We start from the raw sequence: 19,636 nt of genomic DNA on the forward strand, positions 1-19,636 counted from the left end.
TCGAAAATTTCTTTAAAAATCTTTCCTTGATTTTGTATCTTTGTTTAGCTAGAGTTCATTAAATGGGTAAAATATACACATATTTGTATTTTTTGTCTATATACTGCTGGTTTAAAGATTTTTTTTTCCTTTTGAATTAGAAACTACTGAGTTAGGCCTCGATTTGCCCCAAATTGCCGAAGGATCCGACGACACCATCTTTGATTTTATGGTGAACGATGATGGAAAATGGGTTCATTGGTCCAGCAAAGTATCTGGTGAGTTTAGGTTATGTTTTTTTGATTGGTTTAGGGGGAACCAACTTAAAGGTTTAGCAGTTCGCATAGTAATAAAAAATAGCACAGTGCTTTCTACAGTTATACATTTTTACAGTATTTTAACAACGTCACATTGCTCCCTAAACCTAAAAACTAATCCACTAGTCATGCGATAAACTTGTCAAAAAACAACTGAATCTAAAACAAACCAACCAAATGACGACAACCAAATAAGGTAAGCAACAAATCGGTTTCGTTTTGCAATCGCCTTGGTTTTAAGTTCGAATCATGCCGCAAGATACGCATAACCCTAAAGTCTTTGGTTCACAATTAACAATTTTAAATGTACAATTACAAACAGCTGAAGTACAAAGGAAACTTTGAAAGTGAAACACAGAGAAGACTCGAATTTATTATGTAACAATAGAAATATTGCTCAACGAACCTTGTGGTGAAATTGTTTATTTTTCGCTTTTAAAGAGCGTTTCTGTGCACAAAAATGTATTGTTAACTCAAACGTACTCTGTTCATTGCAGAGTACATCTATCCGCCTGACTCGACACCAGAGTACGGATCCATTCTTGTTCCTAACGTGGACAATGTGAGGACAGATTTTCTAATCAACACTTGCGCCAAACAAGGACGCGGAGTTCTTCTCATTGGTGAACAGGTATATTTGATTTGGTTTAATTATAAAAATAAAAATTACGAAAATTTTCAGGTGTATTTTCATCATAACTTTAGCTTTTGAGCAATAAAGACGGGTCTATAAATTCTAGTTTTTAGCTTTGGTTCATACAGACCAATTTGGATAATCGCATATTTATTTTTACGAACTTTGTCGGACAATCAACTAAAATTTACAATAAACCATTGAGAATTTTTATGAAGAACCGAAATATGTCATCAACTAGTATGCAATTAACCAGATTTGTCCGTACCTTATCCCAAGTATAAAATCGATGTAAAACATTTAACATTTGTATGCAATTTTGTCTAAACACTTCTCAAAGTTTTGTTGATAAAATATTCACAATTCCGGCTTGGTGATTGTTTTTAGTGCAATTCTGTCGCTATGTGTTCTTTCACCAAGCGAAATAAACTCAACTCAAGTCAATTTATCTGATGTAACTTTTCATTTTAGGGCACTGCAAAAACAGTTATAGTGAAGGGCTACATGTCCAACTACAACCCTGAAGAACACTTGTCGAAAAACATGAACTTTTCGAGTGCCACAACACCTATGATGTTTCAGGTAAAATAAAAACCTGCAAAAATATGCAACTTTTATTTAGCGTAAAATGTTGTTTTTGAATTTCCTTGTAATTGTTCATGTAGCGAACCATTGAGAGCTACCTGGAAAAACGCATGGGAAGCACTTACGGACCTCCAGCGGGCAAAAAGATGACAGTTTTTATCGATGACATCAACATGCCTGTGATCAACGAATGGGGAGATCAGGTATTTACGTGTTGCATAACTTGATTGGATAGGTTTGGGCAGACAAAGTGGTTTGAAATAGAGCTTTGTTTGTGCACTTTATATACATGAATTAAAGTTGTTTGGGTCTTAACTAAGAACAGAACTAAAGTTTTGTCGTGAAAAATTGTATCAATTCCCCCCAAAAAACACAAAATAATATATTTCAATGGTACACGGTAATGACAGTTTTTTTCTAACTTATTTGGTTTTAATGAAATGAAATAGCTAGCTATTAGTTTCTCTGAAAATACAACAAAAAATCACTTTTTCAGATTACCAACGAAATAGTGAGACAACTGCTGGAAACCAGTGGTTTCTACAACTTGGACAAACCGGGAGATTTTACCAACGTCGTCGACATGCAGGTGAAAACGACATAAAAAATCCTTTTGGATCCCAATTATGAAGTAAACATAAAGATTAAGTATACTGTGCAAAACAGCATTAATGACAAATTATATGTAGTTTGTAGACTAGCTGGTGTCATTACTACCCAAGATTTCAAATTTGTTTTAGTTTATTGCTGCGATGATTCATCCCGGCGGAGGCCGCAACGACATCCCACAGCGCCTCAAGCGGCAATTTGCAATGTTCAACTGTACTTTGCCTTCCAACTCATCCATTGATAAGATCTTCGGTGTGATCGGGAACGGCCATTTCTGTGCCCAGCGCGGATTTAACGTAAGTTAAGAAACATTGTTTACCGACCTGGTGTATTAGAACGGTGACACCAAACACCGCATGGTACCGCATGATGCTTAGTACCGCATTAAGCAAGTTTATTAAATAACATTAAATACACTTGGAGAAGCATCAAGTCAAGAAATGATAAGCAGCAGACAGTGCACACAGTACAGCTGGTGACAAGAGGTTGACCGTATTGGCTAGTTTAGCCATCCAACGACACTCACCAGCTGCACTGATATGACCTCATGTGGAAATCTATGAATTCGTGGGCTTGTGCAACGGTTAGGGATGTTTGGGTTGGGATGAGGATTTGTAATTAAAATAACAATATAATCTGGACTCAGATCCCCTTTTGTGGTTTATATAGTAAGGTTTTGTACCACATGTTTGAAATTGCATTATTCAACAGCAAACGTTATCACAATACTATTGCAATTTTACTTGATTTTTAGGTTGAAGTTAGAGAACTTTTATCCCGCTTGGTACCGCTCACCCGAAAACTGTGGCAAGCTACCAAAGTGAAAATGCTACCAACACCAGCCAAGTTTCACTACGTCTTCAACCTTCGGGACTTGAGCAGGATTTGGCAGGTACGGTATACGCATGTATCACATACGCTGCAAAGACATTTTTCTTTATGGAAGTGGAGCAAAAAATAAGTGTGGTTGCTTTCTAGGATAAAGAGCAATGTGCTGATACAATAATAAGTAAACTGCAGACTGTTCACATTGTTTTGACCTATAGTGTTCTATCAGTGCCGCTGGTGACAAGAGATTAATTGTAAAGGCTAGTGTAGCCAGGTTACGTTTGTTGGGCCTTAAAAGCTGACTACCCACAAACAAATCCCAAGACCTTTGAAGGGATGTTGTCAAGTTTTTCTATACATGGTGTTTGTATTTAGTAAAATTTCTGCATAAAAACACGATTAACGTTGAAGTTTCTTTGGTGAAAACAAATTAGGCATGTGTTTTAACGATTTACAGGGAATGTTGAAATCGATCAGTGATGTGGTTGAAGGCAGCAACCAACTCATTCAGTTGTGGAGACACGAATGTACAAGAGTGATTGCGGATCGCTTCACAAACCAAGAAGACAGATCATGGTGAGTATATATGACGTGCAAAAGTTTTTAAATATATTTCATAAAGATTTGAAGGTTTAACAAACAAAGTTATGATTACTGACATACCACAATTTCCTCCAAGTAAATAAAGTTAAGTCTGTTTATTTAATTTGTCACCACATTTTTTTTCTGTCGAAGTAGTGTAAAAGTGCATTTAAAAATTTTGTTTTCTATTTCCTAATCCTGTCCTGTTTCACATTCCTTCAGATTTATAGGAAATTTTTAACACCAAAAAAACTAAACAGTTTTAGACAATAACAAACAAAAACAACAACATTTCAGGTTCGACAAAGCAATGACGTCCGTGGTTGGGGAAGAACTGGGCGATGACTACGTCACGATGATGTCACAGGAGGAGCCATACTTCGTGGACTTCCTGCGTGAGCCTCCTGAGCCAACCGGTGACGAACCGGAGGATTTCGACTTTTCCGCTCCAAAGGTTTACGATCCGATTCCATCATTCGAATTTCTCCGTGAAAAGTTGATCGGGTCAGTCACGTGAAATTTAGATTATTATAGGTTTTTAGTTAGCACATTGATACTTGAACTGTGTGTAGTAGCAAACTAGTGGGCGGCGAGAGATTTTTAGGTGAGCTGCGAAATATTTGCTATTTTAAAGTTAAAACATTCTCTGGTGTAGTGTGGTGATGAAATGTCGCATTCGTGACAGCGTTTAAAGCTTATTTTTTACTTGTGTCATAAAAAAACAATTTTATCCTGCATACTAAAGTTGCAAATCAATTTAGTTTGTTAATCGCCCACATACTTAAAATGTTCGAGAACCACTGATTTGGTCCATAATTGTTGCAGGTGTATAAAACTTATTAGTGTCCTATTAATACATTCATTTATACGTTTTATCTCAAACTGGCAAAATTTGTGAAAACATTACATGTACATATTTTACGTAATATTGGTTCCAAAAGCTGCAAATTGTTATAATTGTTGATTATTTACTTAACCTTCAAGTCACGTTTGGAAATGTGTTCAGATAAGTATATGTTTGTGCATGTGTTTTTCGTAATTTCTAATTCTAGAAATCTAGAAACTCAAAGATGGACGTAAACAGAATAAAAAAATGTGTCCTATAAACAAAAATCTAGAATTAGATGCAGGCTACTGGGTCGCAACAAGCCAACTAATATATCGCTTAAAATAGAGAACAATTTTTTATGAATAATTTTAAGCTGCTCGTATCTTTTTAGTAGTTTTCTGTTCGTCCTAAGTTTATACTTGGTAATATGTTTCTTTTTCATACCGGTTCAGGTACATGGAGAATATGAACGAAACCATTCGGGGTTCCAAGATGGATCTCGTCTTCTTCCAGGATGCGATGATTCATTTGGTCAAAATCTCTCGCATCATTGCTACTCCGAGAGGAAATGCTCTTCTAGTAGGAGTAGGAGGTAAAAAAGTCAATTTGTATGAGCAAACTTACATACAATAATAACTCAAAGTTTATGACTTATTTATAAATTTTTGTTGTAAAAAGTATTTTCTACTTACGATACAATCTCGAGGTTAAAAGTACCTAGTTTTTCTTTTATACAGAATAATGTCTAAAACAGTCGAATAAGATTAATGGCATAATGCGCTTATTTGCATCGGAATCGTAAATCCCATCCGTACAGCCACTTGTTAAGAAAATCGTCTGGTTAATTGCATACTCCGGGTAATGGCATAAAAGAGGTTGACACATTGATTATCCTATTAACCGGATTCGTCTGTATAGCAACTAACACTTTTTTCACACATTAGGTTCCGGCAAGCAGAGTCTCACAAAACTTGCTTCATTCATCGCCGGCTACTCCAACTTTCAAATCACATTATCCCGTTCCTATAACACCAGCAATCTTATGGATGATCTCAAGATTCTGTACAGAAACTCCGGGCTGCATGTAAGTTTTCTCCTCACAATATGGCTAACATTTTGGTTTCGCCCTTGCTTAACTTGATTACTCTTGTGCTGTCAAAACACTGTATGAAGACAATGTTTACACAGTAATAACAGCAATTTATGCGTGTTTGTAGCGAACAACAAACTGAAAAAAAAAATAACATTCTTCAAAGTAAACAAAAACTGCTACACACAACAATCAAATTACAATTGATCTGCTACTTAAGGGTAAAGGAGTGACTTTTATCTTCACTGACAACGAGATTAAAGATGAATCCTTCCTGGAATACATGAACAACGTTCTCTCGTCCGGGGAAGTACCCAATCTGTTTCCTCGTGACGAAATGGACGAAATACTGCAGGTAAAACATTTATAAATAAAAGCGGCATGCTTGTATTTTAATGTATTGAATGTTATTAAGTCAACTTTTGTTTGTGGTGCGTAGGAGTTGATTCCGGTGATGAAGAAAGAGTATCCACGCCGTCCTCCTACCAATGAGAACTTGTACGAATATTTCATGACGCGCGTCAGGCAGAATCTTCACGTCGTGCTTTGCTTTTCGCCCGTCGGTAAGTCGATCGAATATTAACCCAATAAAAAAAATCACGAAAAAATGTTAACACAATAAAATTATTTACGAACAAACTTTGTCTTAAAACTTCAGAATATCTTGAATTTGTAGGATTTTGGGGCGCTACTTGAACTTTGCTAGGATCAATCATTTATTTTTTTGTTTACAGTGCCAATAATTATTCGTAATAATTCAGTAAACAGAACAAGTCAAAGCGCTAGGAACAACTCCTATAGTCTGTATACATATTAAATACTGATCCATTTCATGAGAAAAAATAAATGTACTTAACTCTGCAAACCGAGCACAGCTTCTCCGAGAACGACCACACATGCTAAAAACTAAAAACTGAGAGTGATTTTACTTAACAATATCCCTTCAACAGACAGCATGGTCATTGACGAACATTGTTTATGACAGTAAATAACTGAAAATAGAAAATTTTTCAAGTAACAGAATCAGTCAGTGAATTTACATGGAATATATATTTTGACTAATTGGCATTTTCAGTTCCTTATTCAAATAGAATCTATTAGAGAAAAACTAAAAACGTTTGCATTTTTCCAGGCGAGAAGTTCCGAAACCGATCTTTAAAGTTTCCAGCTCTTATTTCCGGTTGTACTATGGACTGGTTCCGACGATGGCCTAAAGATGCCCTGATCGCCGTTTCAACGCATTTTCTTCACTCTTACGAAGTTGAATGCACGGCCGAAGTCAAAAAACAGGTTTGAAAATGTAAAAGCATATGAGCCAATAAATGATAAGCTGCAGACAGTGCACACTGTTTCGACCTATAAGGTCTCATCAGTGCAGCTGGTGACGAGAGATCGGCCGCATTGGCTACTGTAGCCATCAAACGGCACTCCAGTTTGTGGTGAGCAACAGGGTACAACCCCATACATCACCCAGTCTGTGCGATGCCACAACTGGGCATACAGCACAAATGAAACTGGCTCACAGTGGCTTGTTTGAAAATACTAGACTAAAAAATAAGGGAATATTAATTGAAACTGTGTATAGGAATTTCCGATTTTTGTATGGTACAATAAATCATAGGCCTTATTGAATTTTTGCAATACTTGTTTATTATTCTAATATACTTGTTTATTAAAAACAAAACTATATGTCAGGTTCAAGAAGCAATGGGAACTTACCACGACGGAGTTGCTGAGAAGTGCACGGACTATTTCCAGCGTTTTAGAAGATCAACACATGTCACACCAAAGTCGTACCTATCCTTCATACAAGTATGTTATGTAGTTATATAGCTAACACTACAAACTAAAAGGGATAAAAACTGATGTCGAAAAAGTGTATGAATTGGTAATGCTTGTTTTTTATCTCAAAATATACTGATATTAACATAGGCTTACAATTTATTACATAGTTTTGTGGTTTGGAAACTTTTAGGGTCAATAAAGGTCCATGAATGGGTCCATGGAATACAGAAGGTGTAACAACCACTTTGTAAATGCTTGAAAACCTTTAACTCGGTTAAACTTGTTAGTTGGCTAGTGTTAACTAAATACTGTCTTATTACAAGTAGCACTGATAAGACATTATAGGTTGAAAAGCGTGAAGCGTGGACTGCCTTCATTGTTGGTTTGATAATTAATTAAAATGTAATTTTGGTCACCGCACTTGTTCCTAGGGCTACAAAGAGATTTACACCGACAAGAAAGTGGAATTGAACGAGCAGGCAAGTCGCATGCAACTTGGTCTTGAAAAACTTCACGAAGCTGGTGAGTCTGTTGGAATTCTGAGCAAGGAATTGGTGGAAAAGGAAAAAGAACTCGAAGTGGCAAATAAAAGAGCCCAAACGATTCTAGAAGAGGTATGGAAGATCTATATTATACTGAATCATGCACTATCATGGATGTCAAACACATTTTTTTTTCTAATTTGTTTAAAGTAAGTTTATGTCACATTTATTTATTGAAAAAAAAGTGTTCCCCTAAAGAAGGAAAAAAGTTCCCACAGATTTCGCATTGGCTTTAATAATAAATACTTTAAACAATATGATAATGGTCTGCGCAGGTTTACTCCAGCAAAATGTTTTGTTGAAAGTGCCTAACCTCTACGTATAAACACTTGATAAAATTAATAAAAGCAATTTTCTGTTCAGATAGACATAATTCATATGTGAGATCAGCCCTGAAGCGTTTATTATGCGGACCAGCGATCACGGCATGCTTATATAGAAAGCAGAGTACGCTAAATGTTTTTTAGTTTGTATGCCTTGCCTTAAGTGAATGCTTGGCAGACTTAGTTTCGTTCGGTTTAACGCCTTCAATAGACCTAGGGTGCAACGATTTATACAGGTAACTTTGATTTAAAACCTGCGCAAAACTAAAGGGTGACACTAAAACGCGGAATGGGCGGGACGGGCGGGAGATGGCGGGACGTCGTGAAAACCGCTGAATATCGGGTTAAATTGCTGACGGTTAGTGCTATTAAGGCTGTGATAAGGTTTTATAATAGAAAATCATTAAAAATAGTTCCCCCGGATACCTTCCGCGACCGAGGGAAACATTCAGCGGCCGAGGGAAACATTCAGCGGCCGAAGGAAACTTCCCGCCCAAGCATTTTTGCTGAATGTCAGGATAAAGCTGAATAAGTTTTAGGCAGGGACATTTTTTAATTCATATACTTTTATAAAACCTCAACCCAACCCTAATAGCACTAACCGTCAGCAATTTACCCGATATTTAGCGGTTTCCGCGACGTCCCGCCCGTCCCGCCCATTCAGCGTTTTAGTGTCACCCAAACTAAATTGTTATTTTCAGGTGACAAGTCAAGCACATGCAGCCGAAAAAGTCAAGCAAGAGGTGCAGAAAGTAAAAGACAAAGCTGAGTCGATCGTGAACGCAATCGCCGTCGACAAAGCAGCTGCGGAACTCAAACTCTCTGCAGCTAAACCTGCTTTGGAAGAAGCCGAAGCTGCCCTAAAAACGATTCAACCTTCGGATATTGCCACTGTCAAAAAGTAACGTGTTTTTTCTTTGTTCAAATGTAAGTTTGGTTTGAGTGGCAAAAATTTGTGCCCCGCTTTTAAAATCGAGTTTTGATATGCTATCGTTTTGTGTGCCGAGTAAACACGAAGTGTCGTAATTTAGTGAATCCGAGTATATGCTGAGCAAACAATACTTGAGCAAACAATACCGATGCGTAAATGCTTCCGTGTTTGTGTATGATAAGCAACTGGTTTTGCACTGATATTATTGTCACGATAAACATCATGATTGGGCTCATGTTTGAACTTTTGTACATTTAATGATGTTTGGACAAAGATTGCAATCTTTGGTTTGCAGCTAACTTGTTTCATTTAAAAAAATTCGTTGCAACATACATTATTTGCTGAAAATATACACTTGGAGAAGTTACGTTTTGGTTTTTGCAAGCTAATGCAAAACCCAAACAATTTACGCTTAAACTTTAAATTCAGACTACCGCACCCCCCTCATCTTATTCAACGCATCATGGACTGTGTGCTGATTTTATTTCAACGTGGTATGGACACAGTTTCGATGGACTATGAAAAAATGACAATGAAACCTTCGTGGTCGGAATCACTGAAAATGATGACTGAAAGCGGATTCCTCAATAAGCTACAAGACTTTAACAAGGATTCAATTAACGATGAGGTACTGTTAAAATGTGTAATGTCAAACTGGTTATAAACATCAATGATGATACTTCAGTCCTTTCCAACTTTTATTGAACAATTCTTTACATTTTTATTTCTCCCCAATAAACTTCGTAATATATGCTAAACCACCAAAAGATCATTTAAAATTGAGTATTTTACCGATTTCCCACAGCTAAATAGTCTATGTATAAAATGTAGAAATTAAACAAAAATCCTCCCTGAAGTTTGATCTCTGCATGCAGTTTGGTGCTTCATGCTCCAAGTTACCTCTAAAATGCTAATCAGTTCACGTTTTCAACGGCCTTTTGGACTAGTCTAGTTCAAACCCGGATTGAAAACCGTTATCTATTATTTTAGGTTGTTGAGTTGATGCAGCCTTACTTTGACGCCCCTGACTATAACATTGACGTGGCGCGAAGGGTTTGTGGGAATGTGGCTGGTCTCTGTTCGTGGACGAAGGCCATGGCCAACTTCTACGTTATCAACAAGGAGGTTCTTCCTCTAAAGGCCAACCTAGCAGTACAGGTAATTATGGGACCCCTAACCTGAAAGGGACACATATTGTTTTGTGCTTTTTTTGTCTAACGCTGGTTTGTTCCAACCGTATGGTTAAGAAAGAGTGTTTTAAACTAGTGATGCACCGAACCCCCCATAAAAAGGTTCGGGCCGAAACCGAATATGAGGCCATGAGGCCGAATAATTTCGACCCAATCAGGCCGAACCTTAAATCCCCTTTCTTATGGACGTTTTCAATTGAACCTTGTGTTGTTGATGCAAGTAAACTCAATAATGACAAACCAAAATCACTTTCACAATTCGGAAGCTTTAGTAAATTGTAATATTGTGCTGACAACATGGCTCGTATTTTATTGATACCACAAATAGTTAATTTAAGATGTTTCGTATTGGCGAAAATGAAAGTTTAGGTATTATTTCCATGCAATCAAAAAGTTCGGTTTCGGTCGAATTTTCAAAAAAGTTCGGGCCGAAACCGAAACATTAGAAAACAGCATATTCGGCCGAAATGTTTCGGCAAGCCGAAACTTCGAGGCATCACTACTTTAAACTTATTCAAACTTATAACTGTGTTCAATAGCTATCTAAAGTCGAACCTCCTAAAGTTTGATATCTGTAAGCCCACTGGTTAGTCCACATGCCTCCAAAACGTGAAACTATATGATATTTAACATGTCATACACAAAAGGTGCTATTTTAACCATTTGGTAAACCTAACATCAATTGGGTAACCGGTTTAACTTGGCATTTGTAGGAAGGCAGGTACACACACGCAATGCACGACCTCAAAAAAGCCGAATCCGAATTAGAAGAAAAGGAAAAGGAATTGGCGGTTGTTCAAGCTCGATACGACGCGGCTATGAAAGAAAAACAGGTAAGATTCACGTTTTCGAGTCTAAAACTATCAACAGCAATTTATATTCGGTGGATACATCGAATGGGTTTTATAATATTTAAACGATCAGTCGTATCTTTAAATTTGCTTAATTTATTAGTTGTTCTTGTATTTATGCCCGACTGATTCTGTCCAAGTGGCAACTTGCATGACCTTGCACTCAGTCTGTTTAGTTGCAGTTGGCATATAGTTAAAGTTGCCTTAATGTTTAGTTTAAACATGTTTCTAAGTCATCTATTGTATGTGTATTCTACGTTGATGTTTATTAAACATCTCAGCATGACTCTATTTAAATACGGCTATGCAATAAGTATATCCAAGAAGGTAAATTTTTAATAAATTTTAAAGTAAATAGCAACGACTAAAACAGACATGTACATTAATTTTAGCAGTCACATAACTACATATTAATGCGCAAACTGTATTTGTTAATAGAGCGATGCAATTTAACGCTTTACTGTTCGGAGTACCACAACAAATTTGTTTTTTCAGGAACTGGCTGCGAGCGCAGAGGCTTGTCGCAGGAAGATGCAGACCGCTTCCTCCCTTATCAGTGTCCTCGGAGGCGAGAAGGAGCGATGGACAGATCAGAGTCGGGAGTTCGCTGCCCAAACAAGAAGGCTCGTCGGTGATGTCCTCATGGCAACCGCATTCCTTTCATACGCTGGGCCCTTTAACCAGGAGTTCAGGAACGATTTGCTGTCCGGTCAGTAAATACTAACGTTGGTTAATGACCTTTATTGTGTGCTGTAGCAATATTTGACATGGTGATTTCAATAAGGACATTTAAACCGTGATAGCTAGTAAACCGTATAAAGTCCGTCAATGTTTGTCAACTCAATATTGAAACCCAAAAATGTATTGCTTTTGGTTAAAACTTATTGCTTCTGGTTCATAGGTTGTAAATGTTAGCATCATGCAGGTACATTGTGAAGCAGAGTTGCAAGTCGGGCCGGGCTTTTCGGGCCGAGTTCGGGCTTAGGTATTTATGAGAAAACGGGCCTGAGTTTACGTTCCGTGTCCGCCATTTTTTAAATAAAATCACTCAGCGAAGTAACAAGTCTCTGCCTTTGACCTAATGCCCACCCTACTCAAAAACATATTGTTTACGCCAATTGTCTACTATTGTTCATTGTGTTTGTTGTCTTTCCCTTTTTTATTTCTCATCCTTTGTTGCAAGGCTTTCGTGGATAGGCTTGTCAATCAAAATTTCGGGCCTAAACGGGCTTCTCAAAAGCGTTTCGGGTTCGGGCCGGGCTTCGGGCTTATACTTTCGGGTTCGGGCCGGGTTCGGGCTCAGATTTTGGGCCCGCTTGCAACTCTGTTGTGAAGCATTGTTTGTAAAACAAATCTTGGAATTTTTAAATTTTACTGACACTTTTTACCCATTGTCAGATGTTTGTACACATACAAATTCAACAAATCAGAAAACATTACGAGATCTGTGTAATAATTTTCCTGAGAGAAAATAGTAGAAGCGTTTTACTATTTATACAAACGACACAATGGTTTGGAAGTTTATGTGTCTTTCTAATTCCAGAGTGGCAAAGTGAAATGAAAAAGAGAAGAATCCCATACAGTGACGGATTAAACCTAATCGAAATGCTGACAGATTCTGCAACAATCACCGAATGGAACTTACAGGTTGATTAAATTTTGTACGACATTCAGTGTCTTAATTTACACAAAAGTCATGTGTTTTTTAGTAGTAAGTAGTAAAGGTAACAACACTTGTTGAAGTGGTAATAAGAATACAATTAAAGCTAAATTCATTATCACCTGTGGCTACGGGCATGTTTCGAAATTGTATCAACATTACCGTTAGCAAATGGTTGAGTTGATTTTGAGCAAATACTAAAGAGTCTTTGTGCCTATAACTCACAAAGAACGCAAAAGCAAGGATTTGTAGCAGGTACCAAACAGTCTATGTGCCTATAACTAGTAGAGAAAGCAAAAACCTTGAACGCTTGTAAAAAGAATGTACGTTGCCCTAACGTTGTCGTTAACCTTTTGAATGTAGGGTCTTCCGAATGACGAACTTTCAATTCAAAACGGAATTATAGTGACGAAAGCAGCTCGCTACCCATTGCTGGTTGACCCACAGGGTCAAGGAAAATTGTGGATTAAAAATAAAGAACAGAATAACGATATGCAGGTGGGTTATGTTTGTATTCTTAAGCCAGTGAACAATTGTAAAAGCGTTTCTATGCAAGAAACAAAATACGACGAAACATTAAATTAACGACGAAACACAGGAAAAAATACTAAAACAAAACCAAGGCATGACGCATAAATTGTATTCAAGCCTGATGTGTATGACAACAAACAAGTAAAGAAACGTAGCAAACGAACCTATTAGTTCTGGGCGGCGGGGTGAAACGTAGCTGGTTGTATATTAACGCGCTCAACAAACGGTGGCTTATTTTTTCTGTCCTTTGCCTTAACCACAACTGCACGTGATCCGACGCTATTACGTCAAATAGCGCAGCTCATAAGCCGAAAACACTTGGGCTGCCATATAGCCCATAATTGTTTAACACAAAAGATACGTATCCAAATCCGTTGCTGAAGTTGTTACTTATTTAGATTACCTATCTCAACCACAAATACTTTCGTAACCACTTGGAGGATTCTTTGTCTATTGGGCGTCCTTTGCTTATAGAAGACATTGGAGAGGAACTTGACCCCATGTTGGACAATGTACTGGACAAAAACTTCATTAAACTTGGATCAACTCTCAAAGTAAGTTATAATTTTTTTGTTCCTTTTATTCGCGCTGCCGTTACGAAAATTAATACACGACCTTTAAACTTAGAGAGAGAGAGAGTGGTTAGTGTAAACTTAGAGAGTGTCAGCGAGGTGTTAATAGCAAAACCTTTAACCACGAAGTTGTTACAAAGTTTAATTGCTACGTAAAAACATATTTGAAAAGGGGACACAACAACGTCAACTATTTACCTAACTAACACAGCTTTTCTAATGTAAATATCAAATAACGAGAGGGGATTTTAATGCGTTTCAAAAAAAGTCAACACGGAGAGGCACGTGAAAGCTAGAGTCGAAACAGCATGGGGTTGGTGGATTTTAAAAAGCTACGGTACGCCCATTTACTGAGTTAAGTATGAAAAGCGTTTTCTATTCAGTGCAAGAACATTGTTGGCAATACAGAAAGTTGTTGTTGTGTTACAAGTAGATTGTAATAACTAAACATTGTAAAATATAGATGAATTTGGAAAAAATGAATCAAACCCATTTTAGGGTGAACATATATGACGAAAACAGAAGGCAAAAGACAATGTAAAACAACACGTGAAAAATTACCAAAACCTTGTGTTATTAATTAAAAAGACTATGTTATGTACACTGATAATGGTACCAACGTGTAACAATTGGCAAAAAAATCACACAAAGTGTCTTAGTTGTTTTCTAAAAATGCCCGAATTCGCTGTGAAACCATAACTTCGCCGCTCCGTGTAACCACAATCCTCACTTCGAAAACGTATTGGTTTTCTCCATTTGTCACTAACATATAGAACTCCAAAACTGAATCCGCCATCGCTAAGATACTTGCGCTGCTTTTGGATGATTTGAACTGAAACTTCAGAAGGTTGCTCTATGTGCAAGTAAAAGCATAAACTTTCTTGCCTTTATATCGTTTATAAAAGTCAGACCAAATGCTTATCATCCAACTTATACTTTGTCTTCCATCAACTACCAAATCGTGCTGTTTCCAGTGGTGTCGACGAGTTGCAATGGGGGCTGAGGCGTCTCAATGAACACGTTACTTCCCAAACAAACCTTTTTTGTTTAATCTATCTAGATAAACATTGCTCCCCCTGATCCGTTATGTGGCACCATGTGTTACGGTTCTGACTTTCGGCTCCATGCTTTGACCTTTAGCTACGCTTGTGTCATAGCCTACGTCAGGGGTGGGCAACCTTTGTCACTGTGGGGCCAAATACAAGAAAATATAATAATTGGACTTGTTTGCCAGGACATTTGAAATCCAAGTGTCTCTGCGGGCCGCACAACCTTTAAACAAGTGCCGCATGTGACATGCGGGCCGTAGGTTGCCCACTCCTGGCCTACGTGTTTTGGCAACTTTCCGCCTTTTTGTCCAACATTAACAATGTACTTTGTCGATTGGACTTTAAAAACATTTCTTTTACTTCAAAATTTTGGTGTGAAAGCATTGTTTAAAGTTTACTTAGTTGGTCATTTTACTCCAACCTTTGAAAACTGATTATCATTTCTTTTTGCATTATATCAAAATGACAAATATGAATTTTTGATAATATGAAACCGAATTGTGGAATAACAATCAAGCAAACCCTTTTTATGTAGGTCAAAGTTGGTGACAAAGAAGTAGATGTAATGAAAGGTTTCCGTCTCTACCTTACCACCAAACTTCCCAATCCGGCTTACACGCCTGAAATCAGCGCCCGTTCGTCGATTATCGACTTCACGGTTACAGTGAAAGGATTGGAAGACCAGCTGCTGGGCCGAGTCATTTTGACTGAGAAACAGGTGCTTTTTAACACATTTTGCCACATGATAAAATAAGCAACGTGTGTTGTCAATGGTAATGCCTTGATTAGTATTGTTGTTGTTTTCCTGTTGACATAATGCAGGACTTTTACAGTTGTATTCTTAAATATCGACGAATCATAAAAATTCACACAACGGTACATTAAAAGGGGGGCGGTACATTAGTTGTTTGTTAAACTGTTTTGTGATGTGTAACGCATTTAATTTGATTGACAGATAGTAAAAAACCTTAAAAATCATTTTGTTTTTGTTACTTATTATTGCGTTTTTTTTTAATTTTCAACGCAATTTAACAGTAAACTTAATAGGCGCACTAAAAGCGACTGTCTAAAGATTTTTTAATGCAAGAAGTCATTACTTAATGCGAAGAACTAACGTAATATTTACTAACAACGAATAATCTTTTTTAGGAACTCGAAAAGGAACGAAACGACTTGCTAAGCGGAGTGACCTCTAACAAGCGTAAGATGAAAGAATTGGAAGACAACCTGCTATATCGACTCACATCCACCAAGGGAAGTCTTGTGGAAGACGAAAGTTTGCTAGGCGTGCTCCGTATTACGAAGCAAACTGCTGAAGAGGTTGGTGTTTTACACTCTGGATTGATGATTTGTGATTCTGAAATTAAAAACGATCATGAAATATTGACCTAAACTTCGTAGCTGCCAAAAAATGGCCTAAAAATTCAGAAGAATAAAAGTAAAGAATTGTATGACGTAAATGTATAAACATTTCGAACAATTTTGTGCATAGAACAAACATAAGTACTTTAAACAAGGTTTTCTTTTATGTTTATGAACTGATAAAAAACTGTGTGTAAGCATTGGTGTTTGCTATAGCCATACCTAGTGTTTGCAAACCTTGTGGCAGCCAAGAGATCTAGTTTGATCAGAGTAAACAAAACACTACCATTAACCCTTTAACTGCGGCGGGCGCATAAATGTACCCCGACACATGCCTGGTTCTGAACAGCGATAAAAATCTGTTCGTATTAGCGCGAATATTTTTTACAACTTGGGTGCGTTTGAATGCTTATGCATATTAGCTTTAATTTATTCGAAAAAAATTGTATGTTAGTATTTGAAAAAAATTAATTACACTAAGGAGAAAGTCAAAATTCAGAAAAAAACGTGTTTTTTTCTAATTTATGTTTTGCAGCCATTTTTTGTTATTTTACGCTTGGTTGATTAACACACAGCTGTTTGGAGTTCGTTTCAGGGCTCTGTAAGGGCGTTGTGGCGATCTTTGTTTACAATTTGATGTGTGTTCATCTGAATTGGGCTTGAAAGTGGGTAGTTCTGGGCAGTAAATTTGCCTTGGTTTGCTTGAATATACTGCTGTATCAGTCAGTTTAACTTTACTGTTCGTGGTGACAGCAGTTATTTATCTAGAAAACAACTGTTGTAGAAGCATTTTGACTTAGGAAGTTTGTGGTTGCTGACCAATATTTTGATTATATCTGGCCCTCAACTGCATTTACATTGTCAAATGGTAGGAGGATTTGGCCTCATGAATGGACAACAAATACAAAAGAATCAGTGCAAAGTACCTTGGGAATGCTTGGAATTATGTTTTTTCTGCTAACTTCTGTGAACTGTGTTTCAAATTTGCACATGTTGTGGTGTATAGATACATAATAAACATCCCATGTACAAACACTTGTAAATGAATTATGTGTGTACAGGTATTCAGTAAACGTTTGAATAAGTCCGTAAATTGTCAAGATTGCCAAAAATTATTATTGAAAACAAGTTTCATACGCTCAAAAACATTAATTTTATCCTTTAGCCTACTACAGAAAAATAAGAAACTAAAATTGATCATTATGACGTCATGAGCTAATTAATGACGTCATCGAAAAAACACACATCAAGTTTTGTAAGGAATTGTTTGTAAAACAACTTGGAACTAATAATTGCAACGAAAAACACCGATAAACTGCAATTTTATGGAAAAATAGAATTGAAATGACGTAATTTCGTAACTGATGACGTCATCGAAATTTTTTTATTTTTAAATTGTAGAAAATTTTATACCCAACAACTTTCCCGGAGAAAGTTTTTGCCTATCTTCTATCGATTTTGCATAAAACCCTAAAGAGCAAGAGCATGTCTAAACATTAATTTTTGTCAAAAAGAATTCAGCAGTTAAAGGGTTAAGCGTTAGGTCAGTGCTTCTCAACTCGTTTTAGGCCATGGACCACCGGCCCAGTTAAAATAAAATCGTGGACCATTTCATTTTTGAGCAAGTTTGAAGTACGTATACGAAACAACCATTTGAACTTGAAACATAATTCTTGTAAACCGATTTTCGAGAAGTGAGATACAATTATAAACAGCTAACATTTTGATGCTCTTTTCAACATGTAATATGCAATCATCTCTAGTTTAATACTTAATTTAGTGGACGTCTTGTGGACCACCCAAAATGTCATGATGGACCACTAGTGGTCCATGGACCACCAGTTGAGAACCACTGCGTTAGGTAAACTTTGTATAGGTGGTTTTTACATTTAAAAAAAAGTCTTCCCCGACTAAAGTTTCTCTCTTATTAAACCTCCTCATCTATAAAACTTTAACTTAATGCCATGCAGTCAATCGTTGTAACTGGCCCTTTCTCAGCACCCCTGAACGCTAAGTTCATCTCCAGCACCCGCAGTTTATCAACCTCATCCCATAGTTATGAACATATGCTTGTTTTTGTAAATAAGGTCACACAGAAACTACAAACAGCGGCGGAAACAGAAGTTCAGATTAACGCTGCGCGTGAGGAATACAGACCAGTGGCAACCCGAGGTTCTATCTTATACTTTCTAATTGTGGAGATGTCGATGGTTAACGTGATGTACCAAACTTCACTGAAGCAATTCCTCGGTCTCTTTGACCTATCCCTGGCCAAGTAAGTACTTTATCTACACAGAGCAAATGGTATTTTTGGCACCAATGTAACGCCCGTGGGTGAAAGGAGAACGAAGCCTAAAGGTGAAGGGTTCGAATCCCACTTAAAGCCAACATATGGTATTGTACGTAAGATGTGTTAAAGCGCATCCTCTTATTTGACACTGTGCATATCTCGAACACTGTATACAGACATGAACTCGATGATTAAATTGCGACAACCGCAGAACGCATATCTATACCTTTTTGCCTTCTTTTTGTGCTGTTAATCTCCACAGTGAGGCAAAAAATAGAAATACTTAAAAGTCGGCTTATTTTGGTATAACTTCTCTTTTTGGGCTGTTTGTTAGCCTTTAGTTTTAAAGCAAACTCTTCTAATTACCAACACTTTTTTAACGTATACTTAACACTTGCATCTTGTGTTTAACGTTTAGAGCTGGTAAAAGTCCCGTCACCAGCAAACGAATTCACAATATCATCACCGTGATGACGTACGAGGTTTACAAGTACGCCGCACGTGGTTATTACGAGTCGCACAAGATACTTTTCACACTTTTAATGGCGCTAAAGATCCAACTCACGTCCAAGGACATCAAGCACAGAGAATTTCTTACTTTTATCAAAGGTATGTGAAAAACATATATTTAGCAAAATTCGGTTATTCGCATATTGCAAGCCTGGAATCATCTATCATTTCGTTGTTTGCTACATTGCATAGAGTATTAAAACTTTAAAATAGTGGCACGTGTAATGAAAACCCAACCCTGCGTACTAAGTTCTAATACAAAAGTGGATAAAATTACTGCTTGTTTTTTGGACAAAAGATAGTTAAATAGACATGCAGAAAAAATGCCTTATTTTCGTGATGTACATAAGCAGTGTTTTTTTAAGGGGTTTCCCAAAATTTGCCAGTAGCCTAATAAATAATTCGTTTAAGCAACTTTGGCTATTTTTTGGTATTTAAATGAAACACTTGCGGTCTCTTAAAACTACTTAGCGGTCACCCAAACCAAACCTTAAAAAAAACCTGTACATAAGTATTGATAAACTCCTATTTTAGTGGTTGATGTGGCAATGACCCTATGATAACTAGTTTAAACAAAGACTCAAGAT

The 19,636-nt window shown here is 37.1% G+C and overlaps 1 protein-coding gene across 1 annotated transcript in view; it reads left to right on the forward strand.

Moving 5' to 3' along the window:
- The window catches only part of LOC145232129 (dynein axonemal heavy chain 5-like), a 57,612-nt gene that overhangs the window by 30,618 nt on the left and 7,358 nt on the right, over positions 1 to 19,636 (forward strand). The window contains exons 47-74 of the mRNA XM_080096640.1: positions 141 to 257; positions 794 to 927; positions 1,402 to 1,512; positions 1,596 to 1,718; positions 2,012 to 2,104; positions 2,256 to 2,420; positions 2,879 to 3,016; positions 3,410 to 3,528; positions 3,832 to 4,038; positions 4,816 to 4,955; positions 5,308 to 5,447; positions 5,674 to 5,808; positions 5,893 to 6,016; positions 6,586 to 6,743; positions 7,149 to 7,265; positions 7,670 to 7,852; positions 8,805 to 9,004; positions 9,464 to 9,662; positions 10,025 to 10,192; positions 10,938 to 11,057; positions 11,571 to 11,784; positions 12,619 to 12,722; positions 13,099 to 13,233; positions 13,665 to 13,820; positions 15,423 to 15,605; positions 16,037 to 16,207; positions 18,337 to 18,524; positions 18,958 to 19,148. Of these exons, the coding sequence (XP_079952766.1) occupies positions 141 to 257; positions 794 to 927; positions 1,402 to 1,512; positions 1,596 to 1,718; positions 2,012 to 2,104; positions 2,256 to 2,420; positions 2,879 to 3,016; positions 3,410 to 3,528; positions 3,832 to 4,038; positions 4,816 to 4,955; positions 5,308 to 5,447; positions 5,674 to 5,808; positions 5,893 to 6,016; positions 6,586 to 6,743; positions 7,149 to 7,265; positions 7,670 to 7,852; positions 8,805 to 9,004; positions 9,464 to 9,662; positions 10,025 to 10,192; positions 10,938 to 11,057; positions 11,571 to 11,784; positions 12,619 to 12,722; positions 13,099 to 13,233; positions 13,665 to 13,820; positions 15,423 to 15,605; positions 16,037 to 16,207; positions 18,337 to 18,524; positions 18,958 to 19,148 (4,233 nt within the window). The remainder of the gene's footprint in view (positions 1 to 140; positions 258 to 793; positions 928 to 1,401; positions 1,513 to 1,595; positions 1,719 to 2,011; positions 2,105 to 2,255; positions 2,421 to 2,878; positions 3,017 to 3,409; positions 3,529 to 3,831; positions 4,039 to 4,815; positions 4,956 to 5,307; positions 5,448 to 5,673; positions 5,809 to 5,892; positions 6,017 to 6,585; positions 6,744 to 7,148; positions 7,266 to 7,669; positions 7,853 to 8,804; positions 9,005 to 9,463; positions 9,663 to 10,024; positions 10,193 to 10,937; positions 11,058 to 11,570; positions 11,785 to 12,618; positions 12,723 to 13,098; positions 13,234 to 13,664; positions 13,821 to 15,422; positions 15,606 to 16,036; positions 16,208 to 18,336; positions 18,525 to 18,957; positions 19,149 to 19,636) is intronic.

This window comes from Phallusia mammillata, chromosome 6 (genome assembly GCF_965637545.1).
Source record: "Phallusia mammillata chromosome 6, kaPhaMamm4.hap1.1, whole genome shotgun sequence".
NCBI classification, from domain to species: domain Eukaryota; kingdom Metazoa; phylum Chordata; class Ascidiacea; order Phlebobranchia; family Ascidiidae; genus Phallusia; species Phallusia mammillata.